The sequence below is a fragment of the Cadophora gregata genome (genome assembly GCF_030347475.1).
Source record: "Cadophora gregata isolate MNR1 chromosome Unknown scaffold_1, whole genome shotgun sequence".
Taxonomy (NCBI): domain Eukaryota; kingdom Fungi; phylum Ascomycota; class Leotiomycetes; order Helotiales; family Ploettnerulaceae; genus Cadophora; species Cadophora gregata.
In genome coordinates this window covers 3,350,986-3,369,361 of record NW_026695924.1, presented here as the reverse complement: position 1 = coordinate 3,369,361, position 18,376 = coordinate 3,350,986, and the positions used below count along the sequence as shown (strand labels likewise).

Here is an 18,376-nt window from a genome sequence, read left to right as displayed (position 1 = left end):
TCGTTGCCCCGAAGCCCCTTTTCGGCCCCAAGCGAGGCGGGGTACCGTAAACAAATAGTGGGTGGGTCAGCGGCCAGCCGAGAATGGCGCTAAACCTCCGAAATACACTAATTCTCCAGGAAGGCTCCCTCACCGATTCGTTGCGTCCTCGGTCGTTGGGATTATCGATTGAAATCCATGGAATATGCCAATGTGTTTGATCAACAGACCGAGCCATGCATGTTCTTGGTAGTGAAGGACTCTAGTACTTAAGGCGTGAATTTAATAATATGTGGACCAACCGAGTATCCTACGCGTTGTTGCTTCCATACCCGTCACCTTCATCTCACATCTTTTTAAGAATTACTTTGCTCTAGTCAAAAGTCTACAAACTCTCGCTAGAACATGGCTCCTTCAGCAATCGAGGTTGAGCGTCCTGTTGATGTTTCTACTATTCCCAGTGTGAAGAAGATTCTCAGCGACGGTCGCCTCACTGCTGCTCATATCAAACCTATTTACGGCGACTTCCGAGATGACCTCGTAAGGAACGGATATGCTGTTGTGAAGGGCGCTGTACCTAGAGATCGCGCAGACGGCTACGGAAGAGCCTTCTACGATTTTCTCGAAAGCTTGTAAGTTATCCATAGCACTTAGAGATAAACATAAATCAGCACTAAATCTCATTTCAGCAACCTTGGGTTCGATCGAAACGACTCAAGCACTATCAAGAGAGCCAACCTACCAGTTATCAACGAGAAGGGCATGGTTCTGGACTATGCTGCCCCACATGAGAACTTTGTATGGCAGATTCGCTCTGAGCCAGGAGTCATAGAGACATTCGAGAAGGTTCATGGCACACAGGATCTTATTGTGTCATTTGACGCCATTAACATTGGTTTCCACGACCGTTCCGACTTTCCTGCTAACAAGCCATGGCCACATCAGGATCAAGACCCTGCCAAGCCCGGATTTCGATGCCTTCAAGGTCTTGTGAACCTCCAACCTTGTGGGCCAAATGATGGAGGTCTCATCGTATGCAAAGGCGGCCATCTTATCAGTGAGGATTTCCACAGAGACATGGCTGATGAGCCTCGCATTCCAGCCTGGACACCCGAATGGTACGGCTTTACAGACAATGGCATGAAGTGGCTTAAGGACCACGGGCTGGAGTGGATCAAAGTGTGCGCAGAACCGGGTGATCTCATCCTTTGGGACTCACGAACTCCTCATTACAATGTTCCCACAACATCCAAGCAAGATCGCATGGCAATCTACACGTGCTACATGCCTGTTTCGGAGGCAACACAAGAGGATTTGATCCGCAAGAAGCAGGCATTTGAAGGTAATTGCCACGTATTTCTACATCAACAGGTTACTAACAATGGTGTAGAGCGCCTGGGCACTACTCATTGGCCAAATGCTCGCCACTTGGGAACCAATATCGCAAAGCGAAACGGTGCTGATTGCCCACACAATCGCTCACGTCCATCAGTAGAACCCCAATTGACTGAGAGAGCTTTCAGACTGACAGGAATTCCGTACATCGATGTATAGGATGAATTTTGAGAGATCATTTGGTCGTATTTCAATGTATCTTTACCCAAGAATACTTCTTCTGCTTGACCAAACTCATTCTATAATTCGAGGCAATTCATGAAACGATGCTTAGAGAAGAATTAAATGACACTTCATCTCGTTCCAAATGATCGCAACCCGTTCTCTGTAATCAAAAACAAAAACTGTCCTTAGAGGTTTTACTCTTTAGAGGCTGTTGTAAATGTGTGAAACATGGGCTGGCAACTTCAAAGAGCGAAATAGTAACAGGGCTACACGCTAATTCGGGGAACAAATTGGCCGGACACTGTAGACAAAATTTGACACGACAGAAAAACTTGGGAAATGTGTCTTCAAGGAGTCTGAGGAATGACCGTGTATTCTGAGATAGTGTCATACGCGGTTAAAGTCGTAAGCAAGAGAACTTCTGGATTGGATTCATCTGTTTGAGGTGAGCCTGCCTGCTCGGCTGGAGTGGGGGAGGGGGAGGCGGGGAAGCGGGGAAAGCCTTGGGCGTTCAGTCAGGGGGGAGGCTCAGTACAATACAAGACGCTACTTCACCAGAACAGCTTTACATTCACCAAAGCTTCATCATGGATGGAGATATTCCTGTAGCAAAGCGGCAGCGGCTGTCGATGGCATGCAACGCATGCCGACGTCGAAAAGTCAAATGCGATACCGACTATCCGAAATGTCGGAATTGTCGCTTGAGAGACGATACCTGCACCACCACTGACCCCAAGATGCCGGAAGTCACAGTAATTCGGGAGTGGATAGTTCAACCAGAATCTTTACAGGCGAATTCATCCCTTGGTCAAAAAAAGGAGGGAAGGATCCTGCCACAGACTTCCACTCGTTCACCTGGATCCTTGTCGACAAGTGGAAGACCTGATGTCAGCCAACCACTTGAAGCTAGCCCGGCTGCATCTAATTCTCGGAGCCATGAAGTCGGAATATCTCCAGCTCAGCAGCCGTATGATATGACATTCAATACAGACGCTCAGACCAATCGGATTAAGATGATGGGGGGTAGCAGCTCTCAATGTCTGATGAAGTCTCTCGACGTATACCTAGAGTCAGCTCACATTCAGCCTCTATCACATAACTTCCAGCATGGAATGCGTCATGCTGAAGAATTCAGCATTCCCCTCGGTACATCTTTACCAGATTTTCCACACAGCAATCTGTGTGACAGCTATGTCTCCGTGTTCTTCGAAAAGATCCATCCAATATATCCTCTCTTCGACATTGACAAAACGAAAGCTGCTGTACAAAATTTTGCGGCCCTTCCTTCGCTTCAATCCTTGTCTCATGAGCAAGGTCCTCTACTGGTGTCTGCATATCTTATTCTGAGTTTAGGCGCTGATGAAAGTTCGCAAGTAATTACAGCGGTGGGGACCAAGTATCTCGAAGCAGCAGCCAGTCTTCTTGGGCACGTTGTTGTGATGCCTTATCTTCATGCTATCCAGGCACTTCTATTATTCACAATCGCATACAGAGGAAGGAACCGGGATGGTCTCGGATGGCAGACAGTTGGGATGGCGATTCGCATTGCATTTACACTGGGTCTTCATCGACATTCACACAGAAGCCCATCCAATCAGCACGCTGTTCAGAATAAGCCAGAGAGGCTATTTCATGCTCGCATCTGGGCTATATGTTGCTCTTTGGAGAAAATGATGCAGTTGGAATCTGGACGGCCTGCAACAATACTCAGTGTCGATCGCGACCACATGATCGGACCTGATCAACGACCACCTGGCCCCGATTTCCTACAATGGCACATGGTTCTGGCTCAGCATCAAGGTCTAATCTGTCAACATATCTACGGGCACAAGCCCGGAGAGCGAACAGCACAGGAAATCCTAACCGACACGGCGAGACTTGACCGCTCGTTATTGTCTTGGGCTAGAGAGATACCAGAAGAGTTTCGTCCGGGAAACGGCCTCTTTTGCTCGAATCATGAGTTCCATTTTGCGGCATTAATATCCATCCAATATTATCAAGCACTCATTGCTCTCCATCGGGCTGCACTGATTGCACCCTCATCTACATTCCAATCAGAAGTTGCGAAGTACACCTTCGATGATTCCTCCAAGCTTCGACTTCTGGCAGGCGAGGCTATTTGTGTGAATAGTGCGCGATCAATAGCGAGATTGACGATTGAACTTTCTGATCGGAATGTGCAGTCAAGAATTATGACGGCTGGCCCGCTGCTGATGGCTTGCATCGTTCTAGGCATATCATGTATCAAAAATGTAGGCAGCCGAAGCATGGCTGCTGATCTTGAGGCAAGTCTCAATAACCCCTCCACTTCACGCAGATATTGCTAAGCATTATCACACAGTTGTTAAAAGCATGTGTTGAATACACGGCGGACCAGTTTTCAAGATCCGGGCACAATGATCTTTTCATACGAGGTAGCAAAGCATTATTTACTAGATATCAGTGTTGCTGACATGGTCTAGGGGTGTTGAGCATATATCAACAAGTACGATCATACATCGACCGGTCCCAGGCAGAAAAATCTAGCAGAACAGATTCTCGGTCTCTCAGTGATGATGAGCACTCTCGCAGAGCTGTTCAGAATCCACCAGAAACTCAATCTAATGTCCACTCGCAGAAGGACACAGTCTCGTACGATCATTTTGCAGCTTCTAGCGACCACATATCAGACTCAACGGTCTCAAGAACCTTCGACGTCACTTCTGACACTGTTTCGCATCAAAACCAGACAGGTGGCTTTCATGTGAGCTATGATGCGTCGGGTCCAGTAATGAACAACTACGCACCACAATTTCATTCTAATGGAAGCGAATTGCCATTTGACAATCTAGATGTGCAAGAATTGTGGGATTGGATGGGAAACATGAACGATTACGACAACTACAGTTACCAAGGGTCCTTTTAGAAAGTATGAAAGGCAATACCAAATTCACAATGCCATATAGCAGTGGTTTTTGAGGGTCAACGAAAGGCGACGTTGTTCCCAAGATGGGTGGGTTCTATATCGTCAAATTACCCAGCTCCTCCAGCATATCGGGGCTCTTCTGCTTTTCTCGCCACGCCCTTGCCCCTCCATATGTACAGCAGTAGTCCATATACTGGTCCGGTGATCTGGGAGTAGAATGTCAAGTTTTCTTCTTTCCAAAGAGACAAAATTCCATTTGAAATGTCGCACTTACATTTTGATCTTCTTGTCACCCTTTTCAGTCGCTGGCTTTGCGCTTTCCCGACTTAAGAGCTGGATTTGTATTGCTCGTGAACGCCGTGTTTCAGCAACAAGCTAAAGAGACCAGTTAGTATGAATGCAATTGTGTTGGACAGTGTGATACCAACGCTTAACATCGACCAGACCGTTGCCTCTGATGGTTTCCCATGGACGTCTTGGAAAAAAGTTCCTATTGCTTCCTATGATGGACGATTAGCTCGAACTTCGAAGCAGTCTTCGCTCTAGCTAAGGGACCCTACAGCGTCTTCGATAGCTTGGCTCGCCCCTTGACCTTGTGTTGGTAACATCGCATGTGCCGCATCGCCAATCAATATGACTTTTCCTTTCGTCCAAGTCTTGAGTGGATCCTGCAAATGCTTCTGTCAGTACTTTCCATGGAAGGAACAGACACGAAAAGACACGAAAAGAGCTCCGAACCAAATCGCGTAACTGCCAAAGTCCTAATTCCGGTGCGTGTCGAAATAACCGCTTACACCAGTCAGGAAACTCTTTGAAAGCTTCGAAAAGATCATCTCGATTGCCTTCAGTCGTCCAAGATGTCTCGATCGCAGGGTCGGATACTGAGCGTTCATCGAGTCAGCACACCTGCCACATATGAAGGGCTTTCTCACCATCTGGAACCATGGCCACAATACTGTACACCTCCCCGTTCCTCGCAGGACCCATTATCAAGCGATTTTTGTGTCCCATCACCATTGTCGTGACAGCCTCCCTAGGATCCAAGAACTTGCGGATATCTTCATCTTCCTCAACTTTTGACGCGTCGACCATCATGCGATAAGCTGACTGGCCCGTCCTTACCGAACTAACCTCTTTGCCAACTACAAATTTCCTAACATTGCTCCTGATTCCATCCGCCGCAACGATAAGGTCAAATCCTGTCAACACCCGCCCGTCTTCTAGCTCCACGGATCCCTCGTCACAATCACATTTCACAACTCTACTCTTCACCAGAATCGTCGCAGATAAACCCTCTCTATCCACGCTGGTAGCAGCGCTCTTCAAAACCTCATGTAAGTCCTGTCTATGGTACAGCATCCTGTCACCGCCATACTCGGATTTTGCAGTCAGGTCGATACGCTTATGTTCCGTGCCATCAGTTGCGCAAACGCGAAACGCTCGATCGACCATCGATCCCCTTGCGCGTAGCTGTGAGCTGAGATTCCATTCTTTTTCGACAAACTTTGAGGCATTGGGCTGTAGAGATATTGTGGCGCCAATTTCGCGGTTGAGAGATGACTGTTCGAGAATGAGGATCTGACGGTTGGGACCGCGGAGGGCGATTGCCTGGCAGAGTGGTTAGTTCAAATGTATTTATAATATGCTGTTGAAGGGATTTGAAAAGAATAATTGAGACATAATTACAGTTGCTAGGCCTGCGATCCCGCCCCCAACGATGAGAATGCGAAATTCGGATTCGGCTGGCTTGATGGCCATGTTTGCGATCTTGAAAATGTATTCTTGACGCAAGGAATCTAAGAAAAGGAATGAGATTGAACTGTGTCGCAGCTATCTCGAATCTCAATCTAATCCAGGTGAAATCAAAGAGTCTTCAAGCATGTGAACCCTGCGTATGGCGGGGTAAACACGTCGGGGCAACACTACGACTCGGAGACCATGGGCCAAGGCTGCATCTGCTAGCCGAGAAAGAGTCAATACCGCCCCTATTTGATGCTAACAGAACCTCAAACTACCAATTTAACTCCGCAAAAAACTACCGAAGTTGTATTTAGCGACCGCGGCACCTCCCCCGCAAACGCTAGATCCTTTGATTGTCGTCCAGAGTCTTTATTGTGGGGGTCGGGGCATGGCTGTTCGGGGCTTCTGGCTGACGCTTCGGCGATGCCTTTGTTTTTGCTCGGAGGTCTAGCTCGGCTCGGCTCTTAGCCCCGAACTGCCTTCTCCATGGCCATGTTTTTTGAGGCAACCGGGCCTTCAATGCTGGAGGAACGATATGCGATCGTTACATTTCTGATCAAGTGTCTGGAGAAATGCTATGATTTTTTGGTTTCACTATAAGCGAAGATACTTTTTTCAAGTGTTCCTTTGGCTTTGCAACGCTCCAAACCCCTTCATCTGAGCCTAAGTCGCGTATAGGTAATGGAACGATTGAAGCCCAGATCGAAATATGGCAAAGTGAGTATTGCCTTAACTTTGAATTATAGACCAGTCTCGACGAAATCTCTAAGGGCTGTGTGTTGCAAAGTCTATCCGCGAACGCGAATATCTCTAAAGTAGACAGATGAACCAAATAGCCAATGCCGTGTAATTCTCCGAAGATAGAGCATCGGGACATGAAAGCAGCGTCGCCTATCCATACATCACTTCATAAGACATGATCTCCGCATTATATCCACTTAAACGCCATTTTCAACCTTTGTTGCGCCACATTCTGTCCAGTTCGGATCTATCAGCAAGATAGAATCTACCCCAAACCCATATATGTTTTCACCGAACGCCTGTCAATATATACGCTACCATATTATATCCCAAACAATATGAGATCAACCAGATCATACGCCTCGTGATGGACATCCACCTAATTTGTTGGCTGGCCATTCATATCCCGTTTGACTCCAAAGCTAGAGGTCAGGTCAGTAAAATATTCTCATGCCATACAAACTCGAGAAAAAGTTACAGAACATACCGTCTTGTTTGGGTTCTGATACGCCTTCGGATGATTCGCGATATACTCCGTAGTTGGATACCCATCCGGATCGCATGTAATACTCTTTTGACCTGGTTTTTGGTATATTCGCACATAGTCAACATGCATGGTAGTCGGAAACGTCAAGTTCTCCATCCAGATCTCACTCCACGAATGGCTTATCCCTAGATTCAGAACAATGGACATGGGTTCCTCAGAGACTTGTCGTGCTTTGACGTTACCGTTTTGCCCAATGGCTCGTCCATCCATGATGAAAGTTGGGTCTTCGCCAACGAACCAGGCAATCTTTCCTTTATTTGTGCCAGGCACATATTCGAAGGCGTATTTCTGATACTCGTTGCCGTCATACCAGGAGTTATTCAAAGTTGTGACTGCACTGATGGCTTGCTGAAAGGGTCCTCCGCAATAGGTGTTCATCTGTGTTATTGTTGGGTCTGGGAGAGCCATGAACTCGGAATTAGGGCGATACCAGACATCGAAGGGTGCCACTTGGAAACTCTGAGTGACGACGCCGACTCGGTTTGCGACTGATCCTTCTAGGATGTCGATCTCCGGAGCTCCTCTGCCTGTGCCGCGGTTGGGATGGTCTTCGCCTTTGCATGTACATGAACTGAGTCTTTGCCCAGGCAGAAAGGAAAGCCCGTCTGACGATGATTGGTTGGCAGTTATGCCCGCATCACAGGAATTGTAAGTATATGGCCAAACTCCATCCGTGGTAGCTAGATATCCTGGTCGTCCGAGATTTCTAGCATTCTATCAGCATAAAAGGCCATCATTTGGTCGAATCGAAAGTGTTCTCCGATGACAACTCACCCCATTGTCCACGCGCCAGGCCACAATCCTGGAATACCGGCGGGTCCAGCCAACGAAACCGAGATTTCAATAATACCTCCCTTGAAACAAAGATGATTCCAAGAATGCAGCATTCCAGATCGGAAATCAAGATTATGATTACGAAAGTGTTCCAATCTTAACTGAAGTGTGCCATTTCTCGTTGTGACAGCATCTGGGTCATACCATTCCAAATCTTGCGTTGCCCCATACCAGAAATTTGGTGCATACCAATATGGGTCATCTCCTTCGTAAAATGTTCGGCCGTCTTCATTAAACTCATCACTGAAAACAAGCTCTAGTTCCGAGCCATCAAATGTACTTTTCCTGGTCTTGGCGATTTCTGGGGTGTCTGGATCTATCAATCCTTTCCGAACGTTATTGAGAAGTCGATATTTGTTGTTATTAACGTGCGCCCAAGTTGAACTTGCACGATAAATGGCCCTGTCTCGTTTTGGCAGCAGGAGCCGTGTCCGATACGTCAACACAGGAAGGACGACGAAGACACAGAGGATGCCAAGAATCAGAAATATTGCTCCGCAGGTAGATACTATATTCCGCCGATCCAGGTAGTCTCTCAGCTTTGGTCTGAAAGTAATGTCATCATCATCTGCGGGAAGATGGAACTTATCGTCTGCTTCTTCCTCGTGCGGGTACAGAATGAAGCCATTATCACCACCGCTGTAAGGATCGAGGACTCCAAGTCTGTCGTCTGGCCATTTCTCTAGGTTCGGTTGAGATTCATTTAGATTATTATTTTCCGTCGCCCGAAGAAGTGGGTCATTGGCTTCCGCAGCCACTACATATATCCCGTTGTCTACACTGACACTGAGATCGGCACTGGATGGGTATCGAGAAAAATCATGACCGAGATCTCTGATCTGTCTTGGTGTGCCCGGTGTAGTTACTTGTCCTGGCAGAAGTGCACGCGAAGAATTCCTCCTCAGTATCTGTTCCGGAGGAGTCGGTCTGCGGGTGCCTCCAATTCGCCATTTCTCATTGTTTTGTATACTGTTGGAGCTTCGATTCCGTGGCAGATCTGAGGAGCTCTGTGAAGCTGTCGTAGAGTGTCCGCCAAAAATTGCGTGGTCTCCGTTGGCTTCGCTTGCTACTTCAGACGATTTCGAGGAGGAGTATCTTAGACGAGACGGTATAGCTGGGGTGTTTGATGAAGTGCTCGTGCTTGTACTCGTACGAATTGTTGGGCTTTTAGACCTGGACAGACTAGAACCCCTCCCTCGAAGTATTTGGTCGTATTCATTTGGAGGTGCTGGGCTAGGATCTCTTGATTGCACAGTTGGAAATTTGTTTCCAGCTTGCACACTTGCTTCCCATCTTGTGAGTTGTGATGATTCTGCAAACACCTTCTCACGGGGCCGGTCTGCAACAGGGGAAGCTAAGGGCTCCATCTTATGCGATCGCCGAGTAGATATAGTGATCTATCGGATGGAAGCAGGACAGCAATACATCCCGTCGACCGAAAGGTCCTTGGGAATGACAAGAAACGTCCTGTATGAAGATAGAATGTCTCTGCTGGCAGAGAACTGTCGCGACAAGAAGTCAGAGGCTCTAATGCTTGACAGGAACGAGTCAAAGACGCAGGCGGGACGTGTAGGAGTACAAAGCCCCAACGCTCAATCAAAATCAGGGACAAGCACCAACTAATTGATCTAAAGGAGTTTATCCAACATTGCTTTGTGCGTGTGTGGGGACGGACTGAACTATGGGACGGAAAACTGGCAGCGAAACACGAGCGAATTTATGATAGATAGATAATTAGTTTAGAAAGTGAGACTATCAGAATATACTGAGCGCTAGCATTCAAATGAATCGAATTAGACATCATGGCAGCAGCTATAGTCGAAGTCGGCGGGTACGCCATCTCGATGAACCATAATAGGATGCTTGAGTGACCGTGGTTTTCATACATAAAGGAGCGATTTCTGGCAACCATACCAGGTCTAGGCGAACGCTATTGAGATGGTCTGCGGGTTGGGTGGGTCCTAAAGACATAGCGCTGGAAACCAATTCAATGTTCACTATGACGCCAACAGCACGTATGATAGCGTGGTGCGTCATCTGTGCTACTGAGAGAAATGAACATGCAAATTGGGTTTCATAGATAAGTTCAATGACTTTCTGAGCACCAGAACGAACGTGACGAAGAATGCGAATGAAAACATTCATGAGTCGCTCATACTTGAACGTGGGATTTGAGTCCACAATCCGTGGCCACGCTAAACTGGTGAAATCAGTGTCCACTATAATAAGTTCAGCTACCATGCTTCTCATACTGGATCTTAGGCCGGGTTTTGCTAATGCCATCTGATCTGCTAATGCTCATACTGAAAGAGCAACAATCAGAAATCAGCCAGTTCCGGAGCAGCTTAAAATCTTCCCACCAACAACTACCGCCCAGGCTTGATCCGGAGTGGGCAACTTGCCGACAGCTTCTCGCAGAAGCATGGATAGAATTTTGACTTATGAAAAGGTAGTTGCTACTGATCCGGTGGATATCCCTGGCGGCAGGATATCGCACTGAATCATTGCAAGCGTCAAGACAAACGAGCTTATCTCAGATCATATCGCGAAAAAGCTCCAATCAGCAAATGATCAATAAGCACGCGGTGGCGGCAGAGAAAAGTAGGAGCGATTCTGTCATCGACATATTCGTTCCAAAGGTACCACGAAAGCGTGCAAGTTGGAGAGACAGACAGGTTGATAGACGCTCTGCTGCTCCCACGCATCCAGCCAGATAACATACCTGCAGACTCGTCAAAAATAACGCTGAACCTCTCATGTCGCTCGACAGGTATGGTTGAAATATGCTCTGCTATGTTAATCATCATCATCTATGCCAAAGAACGATTTCAAGGAATTCAGCTGTCTTGCAGATGATCAACGCCACCTGGCACTGACTGATGATGCCATTTAGTTCCTGCTGTTTGGCTCTTGGAATTGAATCAATAGCAGACAAGGAAAACCTCCCCCATATCATTGCTGGAACGGTTTGGCCACATGGCGGAGAAGGGTGCCCAAGTCTCATTGCTTGTTTGAGATATAGAAGCCGCATCTCGTGATTGCAGCGGAACTGGATTGGATCTTTGGTTCGCGGAAAAACGTTCATACGGAGATCGAGCCGCTGTGCCTTTCGCTAGGACTCGAGGCTTTGCAACATTTGGCTGTGACGGCCGCTGGCTCGGCTGGATTTCGATCTGAATTGGACAGGTCGGTTCCCCAGACTGTTCGCGAGCAATATCAGCCTGCAGTAACATGTCTAGAGGAGGAGATATGGGCCGGAGAATATCTACTTGGGGACAGGCGATTGTGTGTGGGGCATTTTGAGCATGCAGCAGTACAGACCCTGGGACCGAGCTTCTCTTCCGTTTCTTGCTTGGTTTCTTTCCTTGTTCGACTGCACTATTAGCATGGGATTCTGGATCGTCAGCATGGTATCTTAAGGCTCTCCCATCTGCCGTTCCTGTTGTATCGTCAGTAACGGAAAGGGAATAGGAACAGCTTAGTCTCGATCTAACTATCCACTGCTCGTTGAACTTGTTCTTCCAATGAGAAACTAACGGCACTGGCGTACACAAGATTGAAGGGGCATGGCGTAGGCAAATTCATATATATAAATACGGTGATAGAAGTCTCAGGTTGTAGCCAATCTCTGATGGGATGCTACACATCTCAACCAGCGGTTGCTACATATACATGGGCGGCTCACCAGACGTCTGGGTCCTGAGACTGCACTTGTTGCCTTTAGAGGTAAAGATGCAGCTACTGCAAGCCCCCTGAAACCAATGCCGCAAAGTCACGCAAAGTGAGAACCGTCCATAACCACCAGCGCAGTGTTCGCAAGGACTCGGCATGACCGCGCCGCGAGTTGACAGCAAAATGCACCTCGTTGCTAGACGCGAGGGCTATCGATTGCTTACTCCGGGGGAAGCTCTTGGCCTGGACGCCATGGTATCGAGGTTCGTACTTCTGAGAATGTCTAATCTTTCCAGGAATGGAACATAATTGCTATTCAATTTCGGAAGTGTTTGTTGTCGTGGAGTGTTCGCATTCAAATCAGCTCCGCTCTGCAGGCTGGTACCTGTATTGAGCTCATCGAACTGGCTGTGGAAGAAACTGCCTCCGGGACTAATGATGGTGTTGTAGCTGTCTGTGGGAGGCATAATGGGGATGTTATGGTTGTTGTTGAAACAAGAGGAGTTCGGGCCCACCCACCCGCATCTCTTATCCGCCTGCAGCTCACTGAGACCACACGCTATGCCCTGTCCTGGCGAGCTGTCTAGCCCTTATTTGGAACTGTCAAGTACGTAATTTGATACCAGCCTGAGATATGAATAGTCGAAATCAAAACTATTGGCGTGATTCCTTCCCAAGAAAGTTTGTAACCTTGTCGGAAATAAGGAATGAAAGTCAGAGATAGATACCTAGTTATATGCCAAATATACGTTGTAGAGAAACGCGAGCTATTAGACAAATCTGAGTCCTGATTGATTGACCACGACATTGGATTTGATACATAGCACAATGACCTATATTGAGAAGGTCTTTTGGACAAAGTCCGAAACCAATCAATAGCCAGAGGTTACAACACTCTGGCCAAGTCTGTACAGCTGCAAATCTTATGCAAGTGAAGTAAGTGTTAAGAAGGAATGAATGAGATACTTGGGTTTTCTCTCAGCTACTATAGTCATCATCATTTATTAGGATTAAAGATAAAAATAAGTCAGGGTAACAAGCCAGATCTATCCCCAGCAGACTAGTTCCCATCGTCGATCCCAAGTGCCTTTTTCAGGGAGTTAAGTTCCCTCTGCAAATGTTCGATTCCACCTTGCAAACCGCTCACCAAACCATAAACCTGTCTTTGCTTCTGCTTCGGCAAAGCATCAATTAGAGCCGATGAGCCATCCTCGTTGATGACAGTGTCTTCCCTTCGGCCTTGCTCCATATTAAGCCGGAAAGTTGCTGCGTTTCCTTCACCACCATTCCCGAACTGCTGTCCTGGCATTGGAATTGGCTGTTTCACAGATGACCAGTTCAAAGAATTATTGCGGTCATTATTTCCGCCCTGTGGCCTAGCAGCCGCCCCATTCATACCATTCATTATTGGATGTGCACCCGTCAATCCTGCTGGAGAGTTGACATTAACTGGAGCCCAAGACCTATCCACAATCTGATTCATGTGTTGCCTAGTTGACTCGCCCAGCTCCTGCTCCCACTGTGGTCGTGCACTCTCCCATTCCGGCACTGAGTTATCTGTTTTCCTACGTTTTGACAATTGTGATGCACTGCTATGAGGTGCCTGATGATCAATACTCCTCAGTGGACTGGTGTCTTCAGGTAGTGGTGGATTGAGAGTGGGACTTCCTGTAATTTCACCTGCTAGGAACAACGATCAGCCATCATCTTCAAAAGCAAATTTTGGTTTTTGGTACGAACCGTCGTTCTTCTTGATGCTACAGCGATTCGGTCTGCCACTGAGCTGGCAACTTGCACATGCCCCTTTGAAGTACCCATCCAGCGCGACACAAACATTAAACTTGCCCCGACCATTTGCGCAGCTCTGGCATGGAACTTCCTGTACCTCTCCGCGCGTAGCCAGTAAACATCCAAATCGAATCTGTTTCCGACGCGACTCTCCTCCAGTTTCGTTATCTGCTCCGTCCTCCACCCCGTCCCTCCAAGGTAGCTCTCGAAGTTTGGGCATCTGCTGGAGCCGTTCCTCCATAGTGGTCGCGATGATCCTGTTCCTGGGTCTTGGTGTCCGCTGGGGTGTTTGTTGTGGCCGAGTATCCAAGTGCGTGAAATTCGCGGCCGAGATGTCTTCCTCAAAAGCTTCCGGGCTTTCGAGGTGTCGAGGAGTGTTGATTTTCGCGAGCAGGTCTAGTCCGGGGCTACTCATGCTATCGGTTTTGTTTTCAGCTTGCCAGCGAAAATCGCCTTTGACAATAATAGTGTCGCCTTGGTATTCTTCGTCGTCGTCCCCTTCTGGAGAAGGACGCATTGTTGTGCGAGCAGGAATGCACAAGGAATGGCGCGTGGATATTATGGAATTTGGGAACGCTTCCCGGCTTCTAGATGTCCAGAATAAATTGAGGTGGTGAATATCCCTGCTCGTACCGATAAGGTTAAATTATGGCTCTTATGATCTTATCGAAGGGGCCCCTGGACAACCACCCCTGAAGCCTGTCGAGGCTGTCCTGGGCCTGGGGGCGCTGGCGCTGGCGCTCCGGGTTGGTGTTGGGGATGTGGGCTGGGCTATTGCGCCGACGACTTGCCGTGTTCTGGCTTGCTTGAGCTTGCCTATCGCTGTCTTGCTTTGCCTGATTTTGCAGTCACAGGTGCTTTCTTCAGCAGTAACCGACCGGCACACAGCGGCACTTAAGTAAAGTAAAGCTGCTGCCCATTAGGCAAAGCTAGATGCAGCGAGCCTGCGACTACCGTTGTGATAACGTCACTGCAGAAAGGATGTTTCTAGGCTATTGTGTGGACATTCCCAGTACAGCCGTCCACTGCTAAACCTGGTGAACCATGAAACTGCGCCGAATTCTAGGCACTGGGTCGTGTACAGCTGCCTAGGCAGGACCAGTGTCACTCACTTCTTCTACTCAATGCTGGTAGTCGTTGGTTGTTGCCGCTGGTCTTCTAGGGACTAAATTACAGCATCATAGACAGTTGAATCGCCGGTGATCTCCTAGGCGAGGCTGCCAGGGCCGCATAGTTTGGTACCTAGTAGATTCTGGATTACAGCCAATTGTGCTTTCCAGCCGATGGGTGGATTTAGGCTCCTCTTCTAATCCATGTTTCTACAATTCCGGAGACCTGAACCGTCTTGCCATTCCATTCCATTCCATTACTTCATTTCATTTCTGCCGACTGAGTTGAGTCTAATGTCTAGCCAATATCTGACCCTGGGACCCTGAGACCCTCTTTACCTAGTGTACATAGAACGACAATATCGTAACATCCAGTGGTAGCATAAAGTTCATTCCTTCTCTGTCGGCTTACTATTCGCTGCTTTCAGATCCCGTTCTTCTTCCTTCAACTCGTGCTTTTCTCTGAGTGCTTTCTCGACCTGCCAAACAGCTCTATCCAATTCGAGGTCCAGCTCTGAGATCTCCAAAGCTTCCGCAATTCGCTTCCCGTTGGACTTGTGCAACACCATTCTCTCCTCCAAGTCTATTCCATCCGATGTTTTTGATGACTTCTCGGCGCCTTTGATCAATGCAGGATCGAAAGGCTGCCTTCCATTGGAATACAAATCGTCCAGAACTTTTGATGGCGTAGTTTTTATGAGCTTGTTGTCTAGTAGAAATTCTATATGCTTTGCGCCGGACAGAGCTCTCCAATGCGACCAAGCTCTGAAGACGAGGTAAAAGAAGGGCAGATTGGGCACACTGAATTTTGTTAAAGGACGGCTTGATAAAAGCGAACATGTTATACTTACATTGGTACGAGCGCAAACGGCGCACTTATCGGCATTCCAATAAAGGAGTATATCATCCTAGACTTATGCAACGACTGCCGCTCGGTGCCCAATGTCCGTAAAACTTCTAGAACTCTCTCTTGTGGTATCAGCGTCGAAGGAAAAGAAACCTCGACGTTCTCCTTGCCTGACAAATCTTCCACTTCCTTGCGCTTCGAAAGTGGTGGAATCGATTTGAGTCCCCACTCCTCGTAGGGTATCCTCTTCAAGGCCTGGTTGCCATAATCCACGACTTTCTTCTGCCAACCACTTTCTTTCTTCTCCCACCCCGCCCAGAGATTCGCAGCTTTTGTAGTCCCTCGGTCCAGCCAGCTCTGTTTCTCTGTTGTTGTAACGTTGAGTCGCTGGCAATATATGAGAGTCCGACGCGTAGAGATGGGCAGGAGGAAGAGGCGCATGGTGTAGAGAGCAGCAGCGCGCTGTATTGATGTTTGGTGGAAGCTGATCGGCCCCGCTTACTCCATTGGCTGCTGGTAAAGATCAGACCCGGCGCAAGAGAATTGGCGGTAGGAGGTGTGAACACGTCGTTGCTACAAAGGAGTGTGCTGCAGATAACTTGAGATCGAGGTCGTAGTCAAGGCCAAGGACAATGTTGAGATGCGATTCTCCTTTCCTGGTTTCTGGCAATCCACCCAGCTTTGCCGCCAAGCTCAATCCAGAGCTAGGTGGATATGACGCATGGCACTTGCTCGGGAGACATCCCTGTTGGAGCCAAAAGTTTAATCTGATGCCCCGTCGATCCAATCCAGCGCGTGCAGGCGTGGTGTTCAGTCCAAAATCCACATCTCGCATGCGTGCAGCTTGCCAAGTTGGAACGACCGACAAGTCAACGGAACATATCCAGCTACAGTACCTACATCACTTCACCACTTCACTCCTCCTCAGGCTCTCCCCGCCTCCCGACTTCCCACCTCCGCCCACCTCCACCTCCACGTCCTCCTTCTCTTCTCTCGCTGCTCTGGTTTCGTCCGTCTAACTCTTTCTCTTTTTGATTCACAGGCTTGATATGGCGTTGGGCATTGTCTAGGATCCCGCGCGGCCACTGTGCTGCACGAACTTTGGTACTCTCACGGCTTGAACCCATTGCTCCGGTCATATCACCACTCAGGCGTTTGCCCAGCAATCCCCGTTCGGCTTCGCTCGTACACTTTCGTATTTACTTTGTCTACTCTACCAGGCCTCCATGGCGACCTCCGACAATGGATCCCTGACAGCCTCAGCTCCGCGAGCCCAACTCGACTCGCACCATCTTTTACAATATGGCCCTTCACCTCAAGCTCAGAGGCAGCCGTCTTCCTCCAGCGCTTCGTCGGGCGAAGCGGCGATGAGAACGAAGAGAAGTTCCCAGACTCGGCCTGCCGCTTATTCCTCCTCTTCGCAGAACACCCAAGGCTCCGGGAGTACTCATGGGAAGAATGTCGTCGCTCAAAGAGCTGTCAAATCAATTCCTCGTAGGTACCTTCTCCAATAACTGGACACAAGTCACTGATTCTTGGTAGCCTGGGTAGCCTCATACGAAGAGGAAGACGACGGCAATCTGAAAGCCCCGGCTCAAATGATATCATCTCTCCCTAGAGCCCATCCTGCGCAGCACCACTATGCACCTGCACCAACCGTCGCCCGGCGAACATCCCAGGATGGCTTTGTCGAGACAGTAAAGGAGGGCTCAAATGGGAAGAAGCCGGAGACAGGGTTCTTTGGGGGTCATAGGGAACCTGTGAAAGGCCGGAAATGGGACCATATCAGAGATGCAGAGCCGGTGATCATGCAAGGAGGCGATGTACCAACCGCCTCTCCTTGGGTACCCTTCATCAGATCGTCTATGTATGCTCCAGCACCAAACGAAGATCGGAAAATCGTTACCCCCGAGTTCCTCCAGCAGCAGACACCTGGATACGAAAGACCATGGCGAGGTGATTTGGAGCAAGGTGAAGGTTCCGAAAAATTCTCTGCACTCATTTACAGTAAGAAGAAGCGGAAAAGCTTACTAGTGCGGTTCCAGGTATGTATGGAGATCCATTTGAGGACCAGACATTGACTTGTTTAGCGTGCTCTTCTTTTGCACGCACTCGTACCTCTCGTTTTCCGAGTGACAGTTCTTACCACATCCATAGTCGCTCTGGCCATTTCCTCTTCCGTCCACCATCTTTCCAACAAATATACCTATGCTCAGAACGCTTCCACAACCATGGCGATCGTGGTCGACGTGGTTGCAATTCCATATATCTTGTACATCACTTACGACGAATACACTGGGAAGCCTTTAGGCCTGCGATCTCCCAAGGCCAAAATTCGACTTGTTCTTCTAGATCTCTTTTTCATAATATTCGAATCTGCAAACTTGGCTCTTTCATTTACAGCATTAACAGACCGCTCTGGGGCATGCAGGGTAGGGCCTGATACCGATACCAATAGCATTGTCTGTGGGAGGGTCAAAGCACTCTGTGCAATTCTAATGATAGCCTTAATCGCTTGGAGTCTGACATTCGCCGTTAGCATATTCAGGTACCAAAAGGTCCTCGCTCCACGTCAATCACGTATACTAACCAATTTTAGACTAGTTGAAAGAGTTGGGGGTAGAGAGGAGGCAGACTGATGGACAGAATAGAAA

The 18,376-nt window shown here is 48.3% G+C and overlaps 8 protein-coding genes across 8 annotated transcripts; 3 read left to right on the top strand and 5 right to left on the bottom strand.

The window, feature by feature from the left end:
• Positions 1–118: 118 nt before the first annotated feature.
• ONS95_001080 (uncharacterized protein) lies at positions 119–1,929 on the top strand. The gene is made up of 2 exons (XM_058494265.1): positions 119–611; positions 669–1,929. The coding sequence occupies exons 1-2, from the start codon at positions 385–387 to the stop codon at positions 1,531–1,533; spliced, it is 1,092 nt and encodes a 363-aa protein (XP_058364468.1). The 5' UTR covers positions 119–384; the 3' UTR covers positions 1,534–1,929.
• Positions 1,930–2,088: 159 nt separating this feature from the next.
• On the top strand, positions 2,089–4,444 carry ONS95_001079 (uncharacterized protein; the record flags this gene model as incomplete). The annotated part of the gene is made up of 3 exons (XM_058494264.1): positions 2,089–3,824; positions 3,881–3,953; positions 4,002–4,444. The coding sequence occupies exons 1-3, from the start codon at positions 2,127–2,129 to the stop codon at positions 4,442–4,444; spliced, it is 2,214 nt and encodes a 737-aa protein (XP_058364467.1). The 5' UTR covers positions 2,089–2,126.
• Positions 4,445–4,538: 94 nt separating this feature from the next.
• Positions 4,539–6,422, bottom strand: ONS95_001078 (uncharacterized protein; the record flags this gene model as incomplete). The annotated part of the gene is made up of 7 exons (XM_058494263.1): positions 6,131–6,422; positions 5,377–6,052; positions 5,183–5,325; positions 5,005–5,112; positions 4,873–4,944; positions 4,719–4,819; positions 4,539–4,650 (listed from the first exon to the last, which is right to left on the bottom strand). The coding sequence occupies exons 1-7, from the start codon at positions 6,200–6,202 to the stop codon at positions 4,539–4,541; spliced, it is 1,284 nt and encodes a 427-aa protein (XP_058364466.1). The 5' UTR covers positions 6,203–6,422.
• An 856-nt stretch (positions 6,423–7,278) lies between these two features.
• On the bottom strand, positions 7,279–9,673 carry ONS95_001077 (uncharacterized protein; the record flags this gene model as incomplete). Its single annotated transcript, XM_058494262.1, has 3 exons — positions 7,279–7,347; positions 7,413–8,178; positions 8,247–9,673. 3 exons carry the CDS (start codon positions 9,671–9,673, stop codon positions 7,279–7,281), a joined length of 2,262 nt encoding a protein of 753 aa, XP_058364465.1.
• A 2,514-nt stretch (positions 9,674–12,187) lies between these two features.
• On the bottom strand, positions 12,188–12,445 carry ONS95_001076 (uncharacterized protein; the record flags this gene model as incomplete). Its single annotated transcript, XM_058494261.1, has 1 exon — positions 12,188–12,445. One exon carries the CDS (start codon positions 12,443–12,445, stop codon positions 12,188–12,190), a length of 258 nt encoding a protein of 85 aa, XP_058364464.1.
• Positions 12,446–12,958: 513 nt separating this feature from the next.
• ONS95_001075 (uncharacterized protein) lies at positions 12,959–14,715 on the bottom strand. Its single transcript, XM_058494260.1, has 2 exons — positions 13,719–14,715; positions 12,959–13,661 (listed from the first exon to the last, which is right to left on the bottom strand). Exons 1-2 carry the CDS (start codon positions 14,281–14,283, stop codon positions 13,039–13,041), a joined length of 1,188 nt encoding a protein of 395 aa, XP_058364463.1. The 5' UTR covers positions 14,284–14,715; the 3' UTR covers positions 12,959–13,038.
• A 549-nt stretch (positions 14,716–15,264) lies between these two features.
• Positions 15,265–16,163, bottom strand: ONS95_001074 (uncharacterized protein; the record flags this gene model as incomplete). The annotated part of the gene is made up of 2 exons (XM_058494259.1): positions 15,265–15,676; positions 15,727–16,163. The coding sequence occupies 2 exons, from the start codon at positions 16,161–16,163 to the stop codon at positions 15,265–15,267; spliced, it is 849 nt and encodes a 282-aa protein (XP_058364462.1).
• A 785-nt stretch (positions 16,164–16,948) lies between these two features.
• Positions 16,949–18,361, top strand: ONS95_001073 (uncharacterized protein; the record flags this gene model as incomplete). The annotated part of the gene is made up of 4 exons (XM_058494258.1): positions 16,949–17,216; positions 17,265–17,767; positions 17,813–18,270; positions 18,322–18,361. The coding sequence occupies 4 exons, from the start codon at positions 16,949–16,951 to the stop codon at positions 18,359–18,361; spliced, it is 1,269 nt and encodes a 422-aa protein (XP_058364461.1).
• Positions 18,362–18,376: the final 15 nt, after the last annotated feature.